This window comes from Aquarana catesbeiana, linkage group LG01, assembly GCF_042186555.1.
Source record: "Aquarana catesbeiana isolate 2022-GZ linkage group LG01, ASM4218655v1, whole genome shotgun sequence".
NCBI classification, from domain to species: domain Eukaryota; kingdom Metazoa; phylum Chordata; class Amphibia; order Anura; family Ranidae; genus Aquarana; species Aquarana catesbeiana.
This window is the reverse complement of record NC_133324.1, coordinates 502327173-502350688: the sequence shown is the minus strand read 5'-3', so window position 1 is coordinate 502350688 and position 23516 is coordinate 502327173. Positions and strand designations below refer to the sequence as shown.

General features: G+C 45.6%; 1 protein-coding gene across 2 annotated transcripts in view; it reads right to left on the bottom strand.

Annotated features, from left to right (window-relative positions):
- Positions 1 to 8478: 8478 nt before the first annotated feature.
- USE1 (unconventional SNARE in the ER 1) overlaps positions 8479 to 23516 on the bottom strand; it is a 190604-nt gene continuing 175566 nt past the window's right edge. For both annotated transcript variants that reach the window (XM_073593039.1, XM_073593048.1), the window contains 2 exons: positions 9062 to 9224; positions 8479 to 8714 (listed from right to left, as the gene is read on the bottom strand). In XM_073593039.1, coding sequence (XP_073449140.1) covers positions 8532 to 8714; positions 9062 to 9224 — 346 coding nt within the window. In that variant the 3' untranslated portion in view covers positions 8479 to 8531. The remainder of the gene's footprint in view (positions 8715 to 9061; positions 9225 to 23516) is intronic.

The following is a 23516-nucleotide window of genomic DNA, read 5'->3' as shown; positions in this document are numbered from 1 at the left end:
CAGTGAATTCGCACTGGAGGTCCCGCTCCCATTCTTTCACAAAAAAGGGCTTGGGGCTAGATTTAGCAGCCTCCAACATCTTGTAGAGAACTGAAATCTTGTGGGGTAGAGGGTCGCTAGCCGCCCATAGGCGTTCAAATTCGGTGAGATCAGACCTAATCTGTGAATTTCTGTGTCGTATGGCTACGAAATCTACTAGTTGACTTTACCTCCAGAAATCGAAGGGAAAGCTACCATATCGTTCCCCAATGGTGGTAAGTAGAACCAGTGTATGGCCCTCTACAAAGCGTGCCAGACTGACAATCCCATCACTGGCCTAAGTTCCAAGGAAAGACAGCCGCTTCCCAGGGGGAAACCATGGATAACCACCCATGGGCACTAACGGAGACATCTCTGGTGCCAGTGCCAAATGGCCATTTAATCTATCCCAGACCCTCAGAGAGTGAACAGTTAATGGGGACACCCAGTTGAAAAAACCCCTGTCCCCTGGGGGGACCCAAGGCGCATATGACAAATCTCGACCTACCGTAGTCTTTTCCAATTCATCAACTTTTGTTCATGTCAGAGCTGCTTTTCTCTCACATCAATAGGAATGCAAAAGCAGCTTAAAGCATCTTAGGAGGTAAGATGCCGATCAGAAGCACTTCAAATTAATTTCAATTGCAAGCTTAAAATTTTTCCCCTAATGCATTCTATTTATTCAAGCCCCATCTCGATCCAGCAATGTGCATGAGAGCAGTGGCTCGCCGGGTCTCTTTCTCTTCATTGGCTCACACAGCAGCGCTACTGTCAATCGCAGCTAGTGAGCCAATGAGGAAAGACAGGGTGGGGTCAAGCCACTGGACAAGTCTAGGAGCGAGCCTGCGCAAATGCCCCCAAAGCAAGAGGCGTACTATTGACGCCACTCAGCAGGGGGGAAGAACCAAGAGCGCCAGTGGGGGATCCAAAAATAAGTGGATTGGCGCTGCTCTGTGCAAAACCATTACACAGAGCAGGCAAGTATAACATGTTTGTAATTTTTTTTTTTTAAATCACAACCTTTAGAATCACTTTAATGCACCTGAACGCAAGATTGGGTATATCAGCACCTGCAGAAGAAGTGGCCAAAACCTTCTCCACAGCTGTAGACAACTGAATTGCACGGCAAAAGTAGTACAAATAACAGGATCAAAAGTATTCACAAAGAGGGGCCCCAAGCTGGCCAGAAGGATATGTGTTGTGTCCTCCAATGAACAAAGAGAAAATTATTTTATAGTGTGTATAAAAAAACGGAAAATTTATATCAAATACTTACCGTAATTTTCCTTTCCTGATAGGCTCCATGGCAGCATACGTGTGGGTTGACCCCGCCTCCATAACTACCCAATAGGACCCCTCCCTATAAATTTCAGCTGTGGGCTCTCAGCCGTGTTTCGTAACTAGCCTACTCCAAGCATTGGGAGGGACTCCTGCTGCCATGGAGCCTATCAGGAAAGGAAAATTACGGTAAGTATTTGATATAAATTTTCCGTTTTCCTGACAGGCTCCATGGCAGCATACGTGTGGGAAATAACTCGCCAAACACACCCGGGTGGGCACAATGCTGAGCGAGAAAATAAATTTATTTAACACTGTCCACTGACAGCACTTTCAAACCAAAATTAATGGATGACAAAGCGGCAGGTTCAACACAATAGTGAGAAACAAACGTATTGATAGATGACCAGGAAGCCGCTCTACATATAACTTCGGGTGCGACATGAAGAGAAGCCGCCCACGAGGTTGAGATACTCCGAGTTGAGTGTGCAGTCACTGCCTCTGGAGGAGCCAAGCCCTTCGCTTTATAAGCCCTTTGAATGGTCTGTACTATCCAAGCAGAGATGGATCTGATTGAGGCCCGTTTTCCTCTATTTTTCCCTTGCAGAAGAATGAAAAGGAAGTCCGTCTGTCTAAATGATTCCGTAGCTTCCAGGTATTGACTCAAAGTATGTCCCACATCAAGGGGATGAACTTCTTGACCTTCTGTTGTATTAAAGGTAGGCAATACAATTTCCTGATTTTCGTGAAAAATAGATGTCACTTTAGGGTTTGAGCCCAACATGGGAATTAATACTGCTCTATCCGGGAAAAAGGTCAGGAAAGGCTCTTTGGAACCTAAGTTCCTGATTTCAGACACTCTCTTGGCTGAAGTTACTGCCACCAGGAAGACGGTCTTGAGTGTGAGGTCTTTAACTGATAGAGGATTATCAGGATCTGTTCCAAGCGTGGAAAGGAAATCTAGAACAAGGGGAAGATCCCATTTGGGGAATCTCGGTTTCCTTTGAGGTCTTAGCCTGATAGCACCCTTGAAGAATTGGCGAACCAGGGCATGGTTAGCCCATGAAATTCCTGTGAATGCCGAGATGGCTGATATTTGCACACGAAGGGAACTTACTGCTAGAGGCAAATCCAACCCTGTTTGCAGAAAGCTGAGGATATCCTGGACTTTTGGAGAACCACAAGGATTAGGTCTAGAGGCCATGTGCTCTGTGAACTTGGACCAGATACGTTCATACACTCTATTAGTGCTCTTCCGTCTGGCATTCAGAAGCGTCGGGATGGCTTCTTCTGGACAACCTAAGGCTTCAAGCCTTCCCCTCTCAAAAACCAAACCCTGAGATGTAGATGAGCAGGGCATGGATGCAGGATAGAACCTTGGGACAGAAGATCCGCCCTGAGAGGCAGAGGGATTGACTCCCGATAACTGAGGAGAGTTAAGAGGGGAAACCATGGCCTGTTGGGCCAAAACGGTATCACTGCCATGACTTCCACTTCCTCTGTTCTGAGCCTGCGGAGAAACTGGAGTATCACAGGTACCGGAGGGAAGGCATACGCCTTGTTGAACCTCCACCGATCCGTGAGGGCATCTATCCCATATGCTTGGGGATCCCGGAACCTCGAGTAATACTTGGTGAGTTTGTAGTTGCATGGGGATGCAAACAGATCCACTTCTGGAGACACTCCCAGTGTCAGGAGCCACCTGAACACCTCTTTGTGCAGGGACCACTCGTTGTTGTCCATTTGAACACGGGACAGAAAGTCCGCCTGAACATTCTGGACCCCCGGAATGTAGACTGCCAAAATGTTGGACAGATTCTTCTGAGCCCAGTTCATGATTGGCTCCACTTCCCTTAGGAGGGACCAGCTGCGAGTCCCACCTTGTTTCCTTATATAGGCCACAGCGGTTGTGTTGTCCAACCGGAGCATCACTGAGGAGTTCTTTATCAGATGGTAGAAGGATCTGAGCGCCTGAAAGGCCGCTCGAAGTTCCAAAACGTTGGATACAGTCTTCTGAGATGGCGAGATCCATCTGCCCTGAGCCACTTCTGACAGGCAATGAGCACCCCAGCCCCGATTGCTGGCATCTGAGGTCACTGTGACCCATGTGATGGGAAGAATCGAATGGCAATTGCGGAGATTTTTCCCTTGGAGCCACCAAAGGAGAGACTCTCTCATGGATGGAGTGAGAAGGATGCGCTGATTCTTGCTGGGAGAATCCCACTGTTGGAGAAACCCTTTCTGGAATGGGCGAGTGCGCCATTGAGCCCACTTCACCATGGGAATGGTGGCTGCCATTGTGCCGATCACCTTCAGACATTGAAGAGCGGAAAGGTGAGATGAAGCAAGAGTCGAACGGATCCTGTCCCGGATCACCACGATCTTCTCCTCTGGTAGCGAGATGGTGCCCTCTAGCGTGTTGAAATGGGCACCCAGAAATATGAGAGACTGAGATGGAATCAGGTGACTTTTCTCCAAATTCAGGAGCCACCCAAACTCTTGGAGAGTGGAAATTACTAGACTCCTGTGCTTTAGAAGCTGGCCCTTGTCCTGGCCTAGAAGGAGGAGGTCGTCGAGATAGTGGTGAAGGCGAACTCCTTTGACTCGGAGCAGAGCAACAACAGCCAGCAGAACCTTGGAAAACACCCGAGGTGATGTTGTGAGACCAAATGGAAGGCAGGTAAACTGTAAGTGTTGATCGCCTACAGCAAAGCGAAGGAACTTTTGGAAGTCTGCTGCCACTGGGACATGAAAGTAGGCGTCTTTCAAGTCTATTGACACCAGCCAATCTCCTAGATGAACCGATTGTTGAATCGTTAATAGTGACTCCATCTTGAATTTTCCCTTTCGGATAAACCGGTTGAGATGAGTCAGGTCTATAACAGGCCTCCATGTGCCGTTCTTCTTCTGTACCAGAAACAGAGGAGAATACATGCCTTCTCCTCGTTCGCCATCTGGAACAGGAATGGCTGCGTTTTGAGCTAATAAAGAGCTTATGTAAGCTAAAAGAACTTGTTTCTTCTCTTCTGAACTTGGAAGATTTGTTGGTATAAATCTTAATCTGGGAGTGCTGTTGAAAACCCAGGTGTGGCCTGAGGACACTGTCTTGACAGTCCAGAAATCCCGAATTGAGGCCGCCCAAACATGCCGGAAGTGGAGCAGACGAGCCCCCACCTGACATGTTTGAGCGGGCCCAATTTCAAAAGGACTTAGTGGAGTCCTGGTTACTGGTAGAAGCCCCTTTTGTGGGCTTTTTAAAAGAGGACTGCCTGGATTTCCAGGATCTAGAAAATTCCCGACCAGGCCTATAACTACGTGCTTCCCTTGCACGGTCGGTGTTCTGCGATCTTGAAAAGGTGCGTTTTTGATTCTGTAAACGCCTGTCTTGAGGGAGGAACCCCGATTTACCACCCGTAGCCCGGGTAATGGCACTATCCAGCTTGTTGCCGAAGAGGGATGAACCCTCAAATGGAATACGGCACCAAGCCTGTTTAGAGGCTGGGTCCGCCAACCAAGGTCGCAGCCACAAGGCCCGACGGGCGGTGACCGATGACAACATCACCCGAGCCACTAGGCGAACAATGTCAATAGAGACCTCCCCCAGAAAGGCAGAGGCAAGCCTGATTTCCTGAATAGGGGAGCTCTTAGCCGCTTCTTCAGAGATACCTCTAAGAGAATCATTCACATTGTCTGACCATGCCTCCAAAGCTTTAGAGACTGCTGCTAAGGCCAGAGCTGGTTTGCACACTGTGCCTGCTGTCAGGTAAATCCTTTTTAGGTCGGCATCAATCCGTCTCTCTAGCGGATCTTTAAATGAGACTGTATCTTCAAGAGGCAGAGTCACATATCTCACAAGCCTCATTAATGCAGCATCTACCAAGGGAGCTGACTCAAGATGTTTAACCTCTTCTTCCTTGAAAGGGTATAGTTTTGCGACTTTGGATTGCATAGAGCTTTTTTTTATCTATCTTGCCCCATTCTTCAAAAATTATAGCTCCCACTTCCGTGAGGAAAGGAAAATAATGACGCTCCTTGTTGAGCTGTTTGAAAAACTTTCTCTGTTTAGCAGGAGAAATAACTGGATCTTCCCAAACCAGAGCGTTTTTAACCGCTTTCACCAGAGAAGGAACCAGGGCATATTCAAAGCCCATCCCAGGATCATCTGCTTCTGACCCACTATCTGAGGGGGGAGCTGACTGGTGGCTAGGTTGAGAAGACTCCCACGTCTCAGGAACTGGACCCTCTTCTGACAGGGGAATCGGTGGATCTTGAGGAGAATCACGAGGCTTTGCAGCGTCTCTCTCCTGCAGTGATTCTTTCACAACTCGCTTGATTAGAGTTTCCAGGTGTTGGTCTGCACCTTCCCTCTCATTAGCTGCTTTAGAAAAACAGCGGTCACAGAGAGACTTGCTGGCAGGAACTGGGGCCCTGCATCCCCAACATATTTTCTCCGGTCCCCTATGAGATGAGGGGGGGTGAGGAGAGCCTCTACTGTGGTCTTTAGACTTAGAGGATGAACCATGGTGTCTAGAGCCAGAGGAGGAATGCCGGTGGTGTGATTTAGATGACCCGCTCCTTCTGCGGGAACTACTTTGTCTTTGATCAGACCTAGAAGGGCTAAGGAAAGAAGGAAGACAGGAATAGAGAGAGAGAAAGGCACAAGTCAGAATGATGCCCTACACTCCGCTCTCTTCCCCCCAGCAGGTAAGTAAAGAAATATACTTTCAAATCCTACCTGCTGCGAGAGGACTGGCCACCAGGAGGCAGTGAAGAGTCCATGGCTGATGCTGGGAATCACTGCAGGTGAACACAGAGTAAATCAGATACACCAGAAAGCAAAACAGCAAGCACAGACCCATCTGTAGTGCACTTACCTGGGGAAGGCTCTGCAGATGCTCAGGGAAGTCGCCGCTATGCCCACGATCATTCCCGAGCTCTGCAAGCTTCCCCAGGCTTTTAAAATTGGCGCCGCGTGACGTCACGGCCGCGCCAGGCCCACGGTCGTCGTGCGCATGCGCGAAACCAGGCCTCGCTTTCGTTCCGGAACTGCGCCTGCGCAGAACGCAGACAGAACCCGGAAGTAGAGGGAGCGGCGGCTGGAACGCACAGGGAACCAGCCGCTGCATAGGCAATTTGACAAAGAGCATACAGAGAGAAAAAACAACAACAACAAATATATACACTGCTGCCATGAAGGCGATATATGCTCACCACCACCTACGATCGACTCGGCCGGAACATCCATACACACACTGGGCTTTTGGCAGATAATGGCCACCTGCATACTGCTAGGCAATCGGCCTGTGCGCGCTTTTCATTCAAAAATGACTCCAGCTCTTCAGCGCTTACTCTGCAATACACTCCATACCCTGCTAACAGTCAAGGCTTATTGGAGGGATGAGACATCACATCAGTCGGCCGATACGATCGCGGGACATCGTCTTCAGGTAGGAGAACCAAACATCAGGTCCTACGGAGGAGGACAAAAAAGGAACACGGCTGAGAGCCCACAGCTGAAATTTATAGGGAGGGGTCCTATTGGGTAGTTATGGAGGCGGGGTCAACCCACACGTATGCTGCCATGGAGCCTGTCAGGAAACAAAAATTCCAATTTTGTATATTGGAGGAGACAGCTTTAGCGAATCACTGACTGTCCAGTCATATATGCCCCCTGGGCAAGAAACCAAAACAAGCTTCTCACGAAAAAGATTGGGCTTCTGCAGCTGAACTAGCCTGAGCCTAGGAACTGCATGCACCTATTGACTGCAACTCTGGGGATTACGATAATATGCATTAAGATAATAATGCCTTGAGTGTGCAGCTGCCTCCCTCATACTTACCTGAGCCCCATCTCTATCAAGTGATGTTCACTTCGAGTCCCTCCTGTTTGGCTGAGACACAGCAGCGGGTACATTGGCCAACTGACTTTGACAGCAGCGGGAGCCAATCAGGAGAGTGAGGGGGCAGGGCCGAACCGCAGCTCCATGCCTGAATGGATACATATTTTGAGCCCTTTCACACTGACAGTGCGGGGGCGTCGGCGGTAAAGCGCTGCTAGTTTTAGCAGCGATTTACCATAGTTTTAGAGGCGCTTTGCAGGCATTTTGACGGCGCTGCCCATTGATTTCAATGGGCAGGGACACTTTAGGAGCAGTGTATACACCGCTCCTAAAGCGACTCAAATAAGCTGCTTGCAGGATTTTTTTTTTTTAAGTCCTGCCAGCGCAGTGCCCCAGTGTGAAAGCACTCTGGCTTTTACACTGGGATTGCAGATGAGGCTTTTTTCAGGCACTTTATAGGTGCTATTTTTAGCGCTACAGCACCTGAAAAACACCTCCAGTGTGAAAGGGGTCTTTATGATAAAAAAATGCAAAGAATAGGTCTGTTTTTTTACAGTTTATACAATATTCAATGCAGTCAAAATTGCAGGCATCATTATGTTGGAAACAAAGTGAAATTGTCTTTTATTTCCTCTTTGCTTCACAATGGACAATGTCAAAACCATCCTGTCTGTATTCACCTATACGCCAAGAAACCTCAAAGAAATACACAGATGAAATACATACACATATATTTTTTTTTACTTGCCAAAAGATTTGCATTTGTATCCATAAACATCTCTGCCACAAAGCACATCCCTGTCCAGCAGGGGAGCAAACCTAGTCTATCCCTGCTGCTCCTCTTAACTGACAGGTCTCTTTTCCACCCCACCCTCTGATTGGACACTAAAGAAAATGCAGCATGCTGATGATCGTCTTTCTTTCACTCTGCTCTTTCCTTCTATCAGCATGCCCCTTGCACTGCAACACATATGATGGGATACTTGTGCTGGTTCTTCCTTTCCTCCTTCTGAACTGTGCTGTACAGCAGACTGTAAAAGTCTAATACCAAGTCAAATTCAGGTACTTACACTGCTTGTATTTATAAAAAATGTGCCTATAATGTCTTAATGATTATAGGACTGCATTTATTTGTATCTTTTTTTATCTGCCCAGAGCTCAGGTTTAAAACGATTAAGGCACAATGCGACAGATATGACATACTGCTAAGTAAAGTAAAATAATGTTCATTATATTCATGAAGCAATTTCCAAAAATAAATGAACCTTTTCTTTTGTAGCCATGAAACAGTGAGGCCTAATATGCTGAAGTAACAAGCTGAAGCTTACAACACATCAACAGCTCTTTTTATATTTTTATTATAGAGAGAACATGGTTGAAGTATGATGATACTAGTTATCGGAGGCGGGGGAATACTCTGATGAAGAGGATCATACTGATAAAGGTGAAGCAGACAAAGATTAGCATGATCCATAGGATCCAGTTGACAGACTTCTTGGCGTGTTGCTCGAGGCGGTCTGATTCAGTCTTTAGTTTTTCAAAGTTCTGGTCCGCTAACTTCAGAGACTGAGAGAGTGTCTGAAAGAAGTGAAGCAAATAGTCACTGATTTGAGTCAGTTGCTGTGGGGGAAAGGAGCAGCTTCAGACAATTAAAAAAAAAATAAAAAAAAAACAAAACAAAAAAACAGACTAGCTCCCCCAATGAAGGGTTTATGCATTTAGCAAAGTGTAATACTAGTTCACTTTTTCAAGCATAAAAATAAAACATGAGTAACAACACAGTAAATGTGGAACAAGAATAAACCACAGTAGTGTAGAACAAACCATGTCCCTGTACAAGGTGAATTAAATGAAATAACTGAACAGTCAAGTAGTAGCAAATTCCAAAAATGACATTTACTGCAATGGTTATGTCCCCACTGTACCTGGTTGTCCTGTTTAATCACATTTTGTGCTGCTAATGTATTGCTTTTAAGATTCTGGGTCAGGCGCAGCATCTCTTCTGCTAACTTTTCTTGCATGTTGTGATGATGCTGTAACACTGCATCGAGCTCTGCTTCTGACTGCTTGTCATTGGAAATGGAGCCCCTGAAAGGTAAATTAGTTATTAATTACATTTTATATTTCTAGTACTTGCTAGAAAAATAAACAGGAATTTTTCCATACCTGTAAATTCTATAACCCGGAGTACAGTACAGGACACAAGCAATGTATTCATAGACCCCAAGTTCTAGGCTTGTTCCTTCAGGTGACTGGATACTAGCAAAGCTTTCAAGGACATGACTCCTTGATGCCTCCCCTATAACCCTACCTCACTATGTGAGTCTTAAGTTTTGAAGCAACCAATGCAGAGTAACCAAGGAATGGAAGAGTGGGTGAACTGTATCCTGTACTGTACTCCAAGATATGGAATTTACAGGTAATTCAAAATTCCTCTTCTTATCTTAATCATACACCACAGGACACAGGCAAAGTATTAATAGACTCTGCAATTATTCCACAAGCAATAAATGAGAAGGTTGGAGAACAACTAGGCAAACAGAACTGTGCCAACAGGCCTAACAACAATAAGAGCCAAAAGGACCCAACTTGAGAGTGTCACTGCAAGAAGGTGTGTCTGAAAGCTGCATCTGCAGAAGACTGAACATTCACCTGTTTGAAATTTGAAATGGTATGAACATACTGAACCAGGTGGCACCCTTACAAAGCTGGGATACTGAGGCCAGTTGCCACAAATCCCAACTCCTACTGATATGGTGGAATGTGGGCGTAAAAGCACAGGAGGAGATTTGTCCTTGAGGACATAAGCACTAGTGATCAGATTTCTTATTAAATCAAGCAATAGTGGACCTGGAAGCAGGTTGTCCTTTGTGAGGACCTGTGAAATCTAAAAAATAAGGAATCTGTATTCCTGGTCAAAAGCTGTTGTTTTGAAGTAGACTCTAAAGGCTCTGATAATGTCCAAGCAATGAAGAGATATTTCCTTTTATTGCTTTTGAACAAGGCATAAGGATGGTAGGAATATGTCCTCATTGAGGTGGAAGACTGATACCGCCTTAGGAAGGAAGGAAGGAAGGAAGGAAGGAAGGAAGGAAGAAAGGATGGCCTTGGGCATATATTAAGTTTTGAAACTTAAGAAACAAAGCCAATATGGGCAAGTACACACCATGACACGTGTTCTGTAACCCCTCCCTCCTGATAGGGAGCATGAATAGCTTTTGATATAAGGAAATGGAGAAGATGAACAAACCAGCCTTGTTCTGAGGAAGGGGCATATCCCCTGAAATGCGTTAGATTGGCTTTAAGATATTGAGAACTAAAAATAAGGATCCCTCAAGGTGCAAATCCCTGCTAATGCCAGCTATGAATAAATCTATAAATAAACCCCTATACAATTGAAACTGCAAAAAGGGGGAGAGGGGGGGGAAAGGACTGGCGCTCTCGGTATCATATCATCAAAAACACAGCCGTGCTCTTGAGCGCTTGTGGCATAAGACAAAGTCCCAGGAAGATTTCAGCCAGTATAGATCTGTCCTCCAAAAATACAGTTCCTGCCCCCTCACTGCCAAGCAGACCTATTTCGTCTCTCTCATTAACACCTTATCATCCCATCCCCATCAAGTCTTCTCTTCCTTCAACTCTCTACTTCGTCCTCCACCCACCAACTCACACACAGCCCAGGAGATCGCCAATCACTTCAAACAGAAGATTGATACAATTCGTGAGGAGATCTTTACTGTTCAGATACCTTCCACGCATTACACTTCATGCCCACAGGTATAATCATTACTTCCCTCTTTCAACCCCACCACTATAGATGAGGTTGCTAAACTACTTGCTAACGCCCATCTTACCACCTGCCCTCTGGATCCTGTTCTCTCACAAATGCTACGCTCACCCTCTAGCTCTATTCTACACTCTTTAACCCACATCTTCAATCTCTCCCTCTCTTCTGGCATCTTCTCCAACTCTCTAAAACAAGCACTTGTCAGCCTCATACTTAAAAAGCCCTCACTGGAACCATCCAATCCTAACAACCTACGCCCCATACCCTTGCTCCCCTTTTTATCTAAACTCCTTGAACGTCTAGTTTACAACCGACTGAGCGACCACCTTGCTGATATGTCTTCTTGATCTCCTTCAGTCTGGATTTCGCCCCTCAACACTCCACAGAAACTGCTCTGCTAAAACTAACAAACGATCTAGGACACTAGATCTGGACACTATTCTGTACCCCTACTCCTGGACCTCTCTGCTACTTTTGATACGGTTGACCACCCCCTACTCCTCAACAAAACTCCACGCCTTTGGTCTCCGTGACTGTACTCTTTGCTGGTTCTTTTCCTACTTATCCAATCGCACCTTTAGCATTACTTACAATTCTACCTACTCCTCTCCTCTTCCATTCTCTATTGGGGTCCCCCAAGGTTCTGTTCTCAGATCTCTCTTATTTTCAATCTACACATCCTCCCTGGGTCAGCTGATAGCCTCCCATGGCTTCCAATACCATCTCTACGCTAACGACACTCAAATTTATCTCTCTACCTCTCAGCTCACGCCTTCAGTCTCCTCACATATCACTAATTTACTGTTGGATAAATCAGTTTGGATGTCACACCATTTTTCCTTCCCCACGCGCCTCTTGCCCTGATCTCTCTGTCAGAATTGATGGCACAACTATAAGCCCATCCCCACATGTATCTAACATGCTAAGGTCCTAAGTGTAATCCTGGATTCTCCTTTAAGCCCCACGTCCAATCACTGTCCAAATCTTGCCGCCTCAAACTCCGCAATGTCTCCAAAATACGCCCCTGTCTAACCAATGACATAACAAAGCTCTTAATTCACTCCCTGGTCATCTCTTGCCTCGACTACTGAAACTCCCTCCTCATTGGCTTACCTCTACATAGTCTATCCCCCCTTCAATCCATCATGAATGCTGCTGCCAGACTCATCCACCTTACCAATCGCTCTATTTGCTACTCCTCTCTGTCAATCCCTCCACTGGCTCCTGCTCACCAAAAGAATTAAGTTCAAAATACTAACAACTACTTACAAAGCCATCCACAACTCTGCCCCTAGCTACATCACTGACCTAGACTCTAAATATCAACCTAATCATTCTCTTTGTTCTTATCAAGACCTCCTGCTGTCTAGCTCCCACAGCACCTCCTCCCATGCTCGCCTCCTGGACTTTTCCAGAGCCTCTCCAATTCTATGAAACTTTTTACCCCAATCTGTCCAATTATCTTCAACTCTATTAGCTGTTGGACGATCCCCGAAAACCCTCCTCCTCAGAGAAGCCTATTCCTCCCACACCTATCAACTGTATTTTAATTTTCTCCATCTGATCATCCCCCTACCACTGTTACCTTTTGTTCCACTTGACCCTTCCTTCTAGATTGTAAGCTATAACAAGCAGGGCCCTCTTATCCCTCCTGTATTGAATTGTATTGTAACTGTTCTGTTTGCCCCATGTTGTAAAGCGCTGTGCAAACTGTTGGCGATATATAATAATCAAAAACTCTAATAAAAATCCTGTTTGGGCTCAACCAACTCCAATAACGTAAAGGGGATAAGGAAAAGAGGAAAGGAAATACACAGCCCACTGTGTAAGTACAAAAAGTCAAAATTTATTATATCAAAAACAGATAAATGGAATAGCCAATAAAAAAAACAAAATCGTGTTAATTTATTTATGTATCCAAAAGGGGGGAATTGCTGAGATATGAAAGGGGAAGGGATGGCTCCCTGGGTCAACAGTGGTCTAGAGGAGGTATATTGAATTGAAAGGTACAGTCACAGTATGTATGTGGCGTCAAACGCCAGAGATTTGAATGCAAAACAATGTCTTGTAACCTCCCGCTCACTGTTGCAAACCATAATTTGATATCCAGAGTATGTATGCAAGTTGACAGTCCTGGTCAGGGGGGGACGCCGGTCTCCTGCAGTCGATCATTATGGTGGATGTACACAATCCCCCAACTCCCTACTCCTCACCCCATGTCACTGACAGCATACACTCACTACACACTCAAGTAATGAAAAGTTCGGAATGGACAGATATGTGACACCGGGGGGGGGGGCGACAAGATGTGCTGAGGGTTATTAACCTATCAACACACGTATTGACCGAACCCCAGACCAAGTTTCTGGCTAGAGGCCTAACTTTCTAACTAATATATAGATAAGATTCTGCAACCCTTTGTCTGGAGCCAGTTTTCTTATCTAAAAAGAGACTTCTTTTACTTACACTGCTACATGACTTGACGCTACCCAGGTGTACTCTCTTTGTCACCTTGGATATAGAGGCTCTGTATTCCTCAATCCCATATGACAAGGGTTTACAGATCATAAAGTTCTGGACAGTAGACTTTTGGACAAAAGAAAACACAATACATTTATTGTGGAACTATTGGATTTTCTCTTTAGGAACAATAAATTTATATTTGATGGAAAGTGTATCCGCCAGGTGCAGGCCACGGCTATGGGCACCAAGTGTGGCCCGGCCTATGCTAACATTTACCTGGGAGACTGGGAGAGTTGGCTTTTTGATGGAAGGGGGGGCGTAGTCAGTGTGCCTGTCTAGGATATTATCCTGGTACACGTACATTGACGATGTCCTCATCTTATGGTCAGGCACTGACATTGAGCTCAAGACGTTTATGACATCTGAGTGGCAATCCATTTAATCTCAAGTTTACAGGCGACTCCAATGAACACAGTGTGACCTTCCTTGATCTCATGATCTCACGAGCTCCCTGGATGAGGATGGACATGTGGGGACTAGGCTTTTCAGGAAATTTACTGCAGTGATCAGTTTGTTACATGCAAAAAGCTTTCATCCACAGACTCTGATCAGAATTATCCCCGTGGGACAATATCTCAGAGCTTGTTGCAATTGCATGGAGGAAAGGGACTTTGAACAGGAGGCTTGTGTTTTGAAGGAGAGATTCCACTCTAGAGGCTACAATAAGAAATGGCTCGGTTATAGGTTTTGGCCAACCAAGGATAGTGAGAGAGACACTTTAATCTTCAAACCAATGGCGTCACTAAGGGGGGGCCAGAGGGGGCCCTGACCCCCCCAACATTGTGCTGTGCCCCACCATATGCCCCCCAATTGAAACACCTTTTGTTTCTTAAATGTATTGGGTGTCCCGCATCTTGCTTGGGTCACCGCGAGTGGACACAAGCTCTCCTGAAAGGCAGAGCATCCTGTCAGCTCCTGCAGGGGATTTCTCCCCCTCTCTCTGCTTGCTGACACTGCAATATGCGAGAGCCGCTCGCACAACCACGGCCAGCGATCTGCTCCCTCCCCCTGCAACCTCATTGGCAGGGAGGAGAGCGACTTCGGGAACTACGGACTCCACCAGCACAGGGGCGGGCAAGCCTCCCATTTCTGTATCTCAGTGACAGTTAAAAAGCAGACTGACGGCTCCCGTCCGTAGGGCGGGAGAAATCAGCCTATAAATTCTAAGACTGGTCACTGCAGCTCTGTAAGAGTGTCTATGACACTCTTAAACACAGCCCAGCAAACACATCCACCCCCCCTCACTGACGGGAGATCAGAGAGGAATAAAGCTCTAAAGCTCTCCTCCTATCACCTCTGCTCCTCCTGTGTCTTCCCACCCCACCCACACTATCCCCGATGTGCAGCTGTATCTGGAGAGAGGGGATGTGTGGGCGGGAAAATGAAAATCAGCAGCTGCAGAAGGCAGATTCCTCTGTGTGTGTGTGAATAATGCCTGTCTGATCCTGGACTGGTGAGTGCACACTCCAGTACACTGTAATGAATGAACTGTCCTTATCTCGATCTTCCTTGCTTCTCTCCCCCCTTGTGTTCTTTTAAGACCTTCACAAACTTAGATAGTACAGATTACTTTCTGCCACAGCAGGAAATTACAGCCACAGCTAATTACAGCCACAGATTGCAGGAAAGAAATTTGCATAATTCCCCCCATCAGCACAGTCAGTGGTGACAGGGGAATCCCTTCCACTGAACAATTGTATTCTCCCACAGTGATTATCACTAGCGATAATCATAAGAGAATCTGGCAGGCTGGCTGTACCCAATTTGATCGATCAACTTGGTACATTCAGTCTGCTCATTAATGGTTTAAGGGCCGGTTCACACTGGTGTGCTGTGCGAGATCGTATGAGATTCGCACCGCACTGCAGTGCAAATCTCATGTGATGTCCGCACAATGCGATTTCAGCCATACAGATAGTATGGCTGAAATCACATCGCATTCAGACTAAACTCGCACAGGACCGTCCGCACCAGAATTGGAACGCATGGGTGTTCACACCTATGCAATCCGATTCATGTCCGTACTGTCAGTTCGCAGTGTGATATGCGAGCTGAAATGGGGGTGTCATTAATGTTGTATGACACTCCCCAGCAGTTCGCATATGGCAGTGTAAACTGCCGTGCGATGTGGATTTGCAGGGTTCCCGCATTGCACTAGTGTGAACCCAGCCTTGATCTCAGCCAGTTCCTGATGAACCGGCTGAGATTTAAACTATCTATGGCTAATCTTAGCTCTTAGGCAGCCCATACATTGATCACTTTTTTCATTCAACTGTTAGGTTGAATGAAAAAAAAATGTTCCAATTCCCCCGTCTACACATTCTAGGTGGATGGGGGAATCCTCCCAGTGTGGACCTGCAGCAGAACTATCAGGGTTGCCGTCCTGTCCTGACTATTGACAGCGCTGGTCTCTGTCTCAATGGCAGCAGCATATTAGGACCCAGTGCTGATTACTTTATGGAGCTGATGGGCTCATGCATAGGAGGGTCAGCACAATTGGTTGTTAGAAACGGGCTCCTGTGTGTTTGAAATCCCACATGCCCAATCCCGCCAGGAAGCCCACACTGCACACCGCTAATCACAGGCAGGGAGAAATTTCCGGGTTCACAGCTGCACAGATCAGGAAATGTCTGACTGCCTGTGATTAGCCGTGTGCAGTGTGGGCTTCCCGGCGGGATCGGGCACGTAGGATTTCAAACACACCCGAGCCCATCTCTTATAGTTGTAGACAGTTGAGCTCCCTGCAGGCTGCTTATCAGCAGTGGAGACTTCTCCGATATGCTGATCGGGATGCAATCCAGGTGATGCTCCTAGTCAAATCCTAGTGTTAAATATGCTAGTGAATTTATTGATCAAAGCCCACACCCTACACAGGCATGGAGCCCACATGGCGGCTGAACATACGGTTGCTTATATATTTATTACATCTGACTGGGAACATCACCTGGATCACAGCCCGATCAGCATGTCAACAGAGACGGTTATACAGCATTACTGCTGCTAGGTGACCAGCTGGGGGCTCAGCTCTCTACAACCAATAGTGCCAGCCTTCCCCTGCATGTACCCATAATGTCACCAGCACTAGGTCCTAATAGACTGCCGCCGCTGCCAAGGAGACAGACACCAGACCAGTGCTGTCAATAGCAGGGGCAGGACAGCAAGAGTTGGCCCCCCTACTTTTGTCCCTGTCCCCCTATGTGCCCCCCCTAAATATGAAAGCTAGAGACGCCACTGCTTCAAACACAGAAAAGAACAAGCAATAGAGTCAAGTCCTGTTAGAGCCCTTTCACACCGGGCTATTTTTAGCGGCGTTTTACCGTCGGATTAGCGGTGCATTTCGTCTGCTAGTGGGGCACTTTTACCCCCCGCTAGCGGCCGAGAAAGGGTTAAAACCGCCCGCAATGCGCCGCAATAGCGGTGTTTTGCCGGCGGTATCCCAGCGCTGCCCCATTGATTTCAATGGGGAGCAGCGGTGGAGGAGCGGTAAACACACCGCTCCTTCACCGCTCCAAAGCTGCTGGCAGGACTTTTCCTGACGTCCTGCCAGCGCAGCGCTCCGGTGTGAAAGCCCTCGGGCTTTCACACTGCAGACAATGCTGCAGCTGTTTGAGGGCGGATTGCAGGCGCTATTTTTAACGCTATAGCGCCTGCAAAATGCCCTCGGTGTGAAAGGGGTCTTAGACTCAGCTTACATTATACTCAGAAGGCCAATAGTGTTAAACAAATTTGTTCAGCACATTGGCATCTTCTGAGGGAAGGTTCTTCAGTCCACAAATTTATCTCCAGTGAAACTCAATTGGTGTACAGGAGGGCTCGTTATTGAACGACCACCTAGTACACAGCGATATCTCTTGGAAACCCCCTCTCACACAAGACGTGTGGGCATGACACGTTGTGGCAGCTGTGACATCTGCCCTTATATCCTTGAGGGTGACACACTTCTACTTCCCACAGGCAGGGTCCTGAGTTGTAGACAGAGGGCTAGTTGTGACACTATGGGGGTCATTTACGTCATCACATGCTCCTGTAATTCTTTTTACATAGGCAAGACCATCTGACCTGTGCGTAAGCATTTTCAGGAGCATTTATATGAGATTGAGACTTTCCATTTGAAGGCCCCTATTGATAGACACGTATGCCTAAAGCATGACAGAAACCCCCAATGCCTTAAGTGTTGGGTCCTCGAAGTTGTCCCCCCAGGATAATAAGGGGGATTTTGATCAATTGGTACTCCAACATGAAACCCAATGTATTTGGGAATTAGAGGCTACCAAGGCCCCTGGCATGAATGATAGTATCAGTTTTGTGTCTTTTTTGAAACATTAAATCAATTAAGTAATTTTTTCCTCCTTTTAAAAAATAAATTATTTTATTTTTACTTTTATTTTTTTCTTCCTCTCAGCCCACTGTGCTTCATATATGTCTGGTTTAGGTATATTGTTCTTAGTAATAAACAAATAGCAAATTTTGGTATTTAGCTATTTGGTCCCGTCCCTGAAATCTGCCCAACCTTGCTTGAATTGCATGTGGACACTCCAGGGATACATTACAGATCCTTCCTCTTGTGGAGATCAATGAGATTGTGACATATATTTGTGCCTGGACTGTCCACAATACTCAGTGTCTACTTCCTGGTGTGCAACATGATACAGCCCTATCAGCTGTTGAAACACTTCCGGGTTCACCCGGAAGTGATGATAAACCCGGAAGTGATGACGTGATTTATGTAGACGCTACACACCAGGAGACACGTGAGGTTTGCTATTTAAAGGCCCAGTGGGTTTTTGTGCACAGATGGGACCACACTGCCTCTGACGCAGCCACCAGTGACCGGCGAAACTGGTTAGGCTCTCCTTTTCCTTGTCCACCTTGCCCCTGAGACTGGAGGATATGAACACTTGCTCATGCATAACGGGCCTCATTGGAAATCAGCAATGGCACTGAAGATTTGTCTTTCCATCACCACCTGATAAGTATCCATTTACTCTATTACTACTTTGGACTATATGCTTTGACCATGTATGGTCTCCCATGGACCAGGACTGTCAACTTGCATGCATACTCTGGATATTAAATTATGGTTTGCAACAGTTAGAGGGAGGTTACAGGACATTGTTTTGCATTCAAATCTCTGGCGTTTCATACCACATACATACTGTGACTTTCAATTCCATATACCTCCTCTAGACCACTGTTGACCCAGGGTGCCGTCCCTTCCTCTTTCATATCTCAGCAATTCCCCCCTTTTGGATACATCAAGGAATTAACACCACCTACCACAATATGTCAGCGTGCCTCTTTGCCAGGATTCAGGTCTGATCTTCCTAGGATCCATTTCCCGTCAACTTAGCTCCACATCCTATTCTTTCTATGTTTCAATTTATTTATATATATATATATATATATATATATATATATATATACACACATATACATATATACATATATACACAGTCAAGCCCGAAATTGTTGGCACCCCAGAAATTTTTGCAGAAAAGTATTGCAGTAACACATGTTTTGTTATACACATGTTTATTCCCTTTGTGTGTATTGGAACAAAACAACAAAAGGGAGGAAAAAAAGAAAATTGGACATAATGTCACACAAAACTCCAAAAATGGGCTAGTCAAAATTCTGGGCACCCTTAAATTAATATTTGGTTGCACACCCTTTGGAAAAAATAACTGAAATCAGTCGCTTCCTTTAACCATCAATAAGCTTCTTACACCTCTCACCCGGAATTTTGGACCACTCTTCCTTTGCAAACTGCTCCAGGTCTCTCTTATTTTCCCAACAGCAATTTTAAGATCTCTCCACAGGTGTTCAATGGGATTTAGATCTGGACTCATTGCTGGCCACTTTAGAACTCTCCAGCGCTTTGTTGCCATCCATTTCTGGGTGCTTTTTGATGTATGTTTGGGGTCATTGTCCTGCTGGAAGACCCAAGATCTCGGACGCAAACCCAGCTTTCTGACACTGGGCTCTACAGTGTGACCCAAAATCCTTTGGTAATCCTCAGATTTCATGATGCCTTGCACACATTCAAGGCACCCAGTGCCAGAGGCAGCAAAAAAACCCCAAAACATCATTGAACCTCCACCATATTTCACTGTAGGTACTGTGTTCTTTTCTTTGTAGGCCTCATTCCATTTTCGGTAAACAGTAGAATGATGTGCTTTACCAAAAAGCTCTATCTTGGTCTCATCTGTCCACAAGACGTTTTCCCAGGAAGGATTTTGGCTTACTCAAGTACATTTTGGCAAACTGTAGTCTTGCTTTTTTATGTCTCTGTGTCAGCAGTGGGGTCCTCCTGGGTCTCCTGCCATAGCGTTTCATTTCATTTAAATGTCGATGGATAGTTCGTGCTGACAGTGATGCTCCCTGAGCCTGCAGGACAGCTTGAATTTCTTTGGAACTTGTTTGGGGCTGCTTATCCACCATCTGAACTATCCTGCGTTGCAAACTTTCATCAATTTTTCTCTTCCGTCCACGCCCAGAGAGATTAGCTACAGTGCTATGGGTTGCAAACTTCTTGATAATGTTGCGCACTGTGGACAAAGGCAAATCTAGATCTCTGGAGATGGACTTGCAACCTTGAGATTGTTGATATTTTTCCACAATTTTGGTTCTCAAGTTCTCAGACAGTTTTCTCCTCTTTCTGTTGTCCATGCTTAATGTGGCACACACAGACACACAATGCAAAGACTAAGTGAAGATTAACATTCCGTTTGTGAGTATATACTACTATTCTACATCTTTTAATAAAGTGCTGTAGATAATGCACTAGGGGTTTTGTGCCCTTTATTTTGTTTGTAGAATTGGAAAATTCATTTAAATCAACCAGTGACAATTTTGTTCAGCTCTTTTGGGAGTTCTTAGTGGTATAGTGTCAAGTTATTTATTCTTTAGACCTCTAGCACTTAAGAATGGAACAACATTCCTCTGCAAAAACTCCAGCAACTGGTGTCCTTATGTTCCCAGATGTTTACAGTGTTGTTAAAAGAAGGAGGTGATGCTACACCGTGGTAGCATCACCTCTTGGACTTCTCACAACTTTTTTGAGATGTGTTGCCGCCATCAATTTCAAAATTACTTTTTATTAAAAATGGTACATTTTTTCAGTTTAAAAAGTTGATGTTTTCTATTGTTATTAAAATATGAGTTTATGAGATTTGCAAATTATTGCATTCTGTTCTTCTGTATATGGGTACTGCAGGGCAGAGAAAACAAAGTTGGGATTCCAAGGAAGCACGGGGTGCTCTATGGTAGGGATCGCCGTTTATCAGTAAGGCCAATTATTACAGGCTGATATCAGCATTTGCCATATCGGTCACAAACTAGACTGATATCACCGATATTGGTCTCCGCGGGGCTCAGAAGCTCAGACGTCATTATGCCTCTGTGCACTGAGCCTAACAGGCCTCCCTCTCCTTCTCCTCGGACGGACATGCCAGCCAGCCAGCCCCACAGTAAGGTGCCAGGCCACTGAGGTCAGCCAGCCAGCAGCCACCCACCCAAAGCAAGGTGCCAGCCAGCAGCCACCCACCTACAGCAGGGTGCCAGCCAGCAGCCACCCACCCACAGCAAGCTGCCAGCCAATCGTGTTGAATTATATCATGAAGCACAGGAAAAACTGAATCACAAAGTGAAATACCACAATCCCAAACAACAATAAAAGATATGTTTCAGAAAAAAGCTAAGTGGCTAAATTTGGATGGAAGATCCCAACAGCTGGACAAAGCAATCACAGAGATGATGGTTACAGATAACCAGCCATTTACAATGGTGTCTGACTGGATTTCAGCGGTTGATGTCCATAGCTGAGCCAAGGTACCGCCTGTAGAGTGAAAAGTATTATTGAACTGAAATGCTGGGAAAGAATCACCAAAAGGTAGTTGAGAAAGTAAAGGCTATGCTGCAACCAGAGAATGCTGGCAACTCACTCTCATTCCCGACTGACTGCTGGTCAGGACCAACAGAGTCACTAATGAGTCTTACATGCCACTTCATTGACAGCGGATGGACAATAAGGCAATTGGTGTTGAATAGAAAGGTGATGCATGGATCCCACACTGGGGAGTACATTAGAGAAATGTTTCTAGACATGCTTCAAGACTGGGAAACAAAGACCGAGTGATGCTTGTGCTTCGTGACAGCAGCACAAACATGGTGAAAGGAATGAGGCTTGCTGAAGTGTTCGACCTCAGTTGCATGGCACACACCCTGCAACCTGTGGTAAGTGTCAAGCCAGAGAGCTTTGATAGATATAATTGGCATGCTGAAGAGGTGCGCAGGCCATTTCCACCATTCATTCCTTGCCAAGCAGCAACTGCGGTGCATTCAGGCAGACCTTGGCCTACCCAAAAACAGCCTAATTCAGACTGTTCCAACATGTTGGAATTCAATACTTCACATGCTGCAAAGAATGCTGGAACAGAAGTGAGCTCCCAGTATCTATTCAGGCTAACATGGTGGATATAGTTGTCCTACTGCTGATCAGTGGGAAATTGTAGCCAATGTCATTGAGACCCTCCTCCCCATAGAGGAAGTGACACTGTGTCATCTGTCATCCCATGTGCGAGAGTGCTGAAGATGCTTCTTCAAGAGAATGAAGGACCCAACACACATGGCATTAAAACATTCAGGCAGGTCATGAGGGACAGCCTCACCAAACGCTTTGAGAAGCACTAAGAGAATAAAAATGTTGTGCTGACTTTTGGATCCTCGATACAAGAATCATGCTTTCTCTTCTAAAGATGTATTGGCCAAGGCAAAACAATGGCTGACAGAAGATCAACACAAGCTGATGGAGGTTCCTGCATGTTACTAATCTAGAAGAGCAGGATGCTGCAATAACAAACGTCAAAAAAGATGACTAGAAGAGAATCTCCATTGTGGTCAAATTGATGCCACGTTCATCGCGTTATTGGGGCCTCATGCAGAGGATTCTTTTGAATGTGCATCAATAATCAGCCTGGATGATGAACTTCATCTCTATTTGAAGGAACCAGTAATTGACAGAAGTGGTGATCCTCTTCAGTGGTGGAAAGAAAATGAGTCACGCTACAAAAGCCTCTCATGCTAGAAGATACCTCTCTGCTCCTCCTTCATTTGTACCAAGTGAGTGTGTTATAAGTGAAATAGCAGCAATTTATGAAAAAAACAGAAACCGTTTAACAGGTGAACATGCTGAAATGTTATGCTTTTTGCACTATAATATTGTTCTACTTAACTGGGCGTATTGAAGAAAGTGTAATGTCAGTGTGTCCTGTCCATTGTCTAGCTTTTTGCACTGCAGTAGTGATTTAAATGTAATCAGTGCAGTGCAATGCACTAGTAACAGTTATACTTTTTCTATGTTTAGGGAAGCCATTTAAGAAGTTATTGTTTTTCAAGCACTTTATTTTTCCATTGTTTACTTTTAGACCTCGTTCATCACACCATGGTGCACTACAGAGATGTCAGTTTTGAAATCGGTGTGTGTTTTTCTCCCATCAGTTTTCATGTGAAGAATGAGCCCTTAATATTTAATTTTAATAAACATTAACGTGTTCAGTTTATACCAGATTTGTGCATAAAATTGGTGTTATTTTTGAAAGGTTTAAATGTACAAAATATCTGCAAATAATATCGTCAGGAAAGGTGGCCGAAATATTGGTATCGTATCGGCACCAAAAAAACAATATTGGTCGATCCCTATTCTATGGGGGTACTTGAGATACAGCTGGGAGAGCAAATGCATAGGTCTTTGAAAAAATAGACAAGGCCAAAACCTGACCTTTCAGAATAAGAATAACTGACTCAGACTTCTTTATCTCTTAAGACCTGGGCTTCAACAGCCATGTCATCAGAGCCAGAGACTGGGAAGCAAGATGGAATAGAGGGCCCCTGACCACTAGATTTGTCCTGTTGGGAGGAGGCCAGGGGTCATCTGCTAGAGTATGTCTGTTTACCAGGTTCTTTTGGGCCAGTTTGGTGCAATGAGAAAGATCACATTGAAGAAGTCTAGGTGAAGGGTCCATTCCCCTTGATCCACGTGGTGGAGACTGAGGTACTCTGTTTTCCAGTTG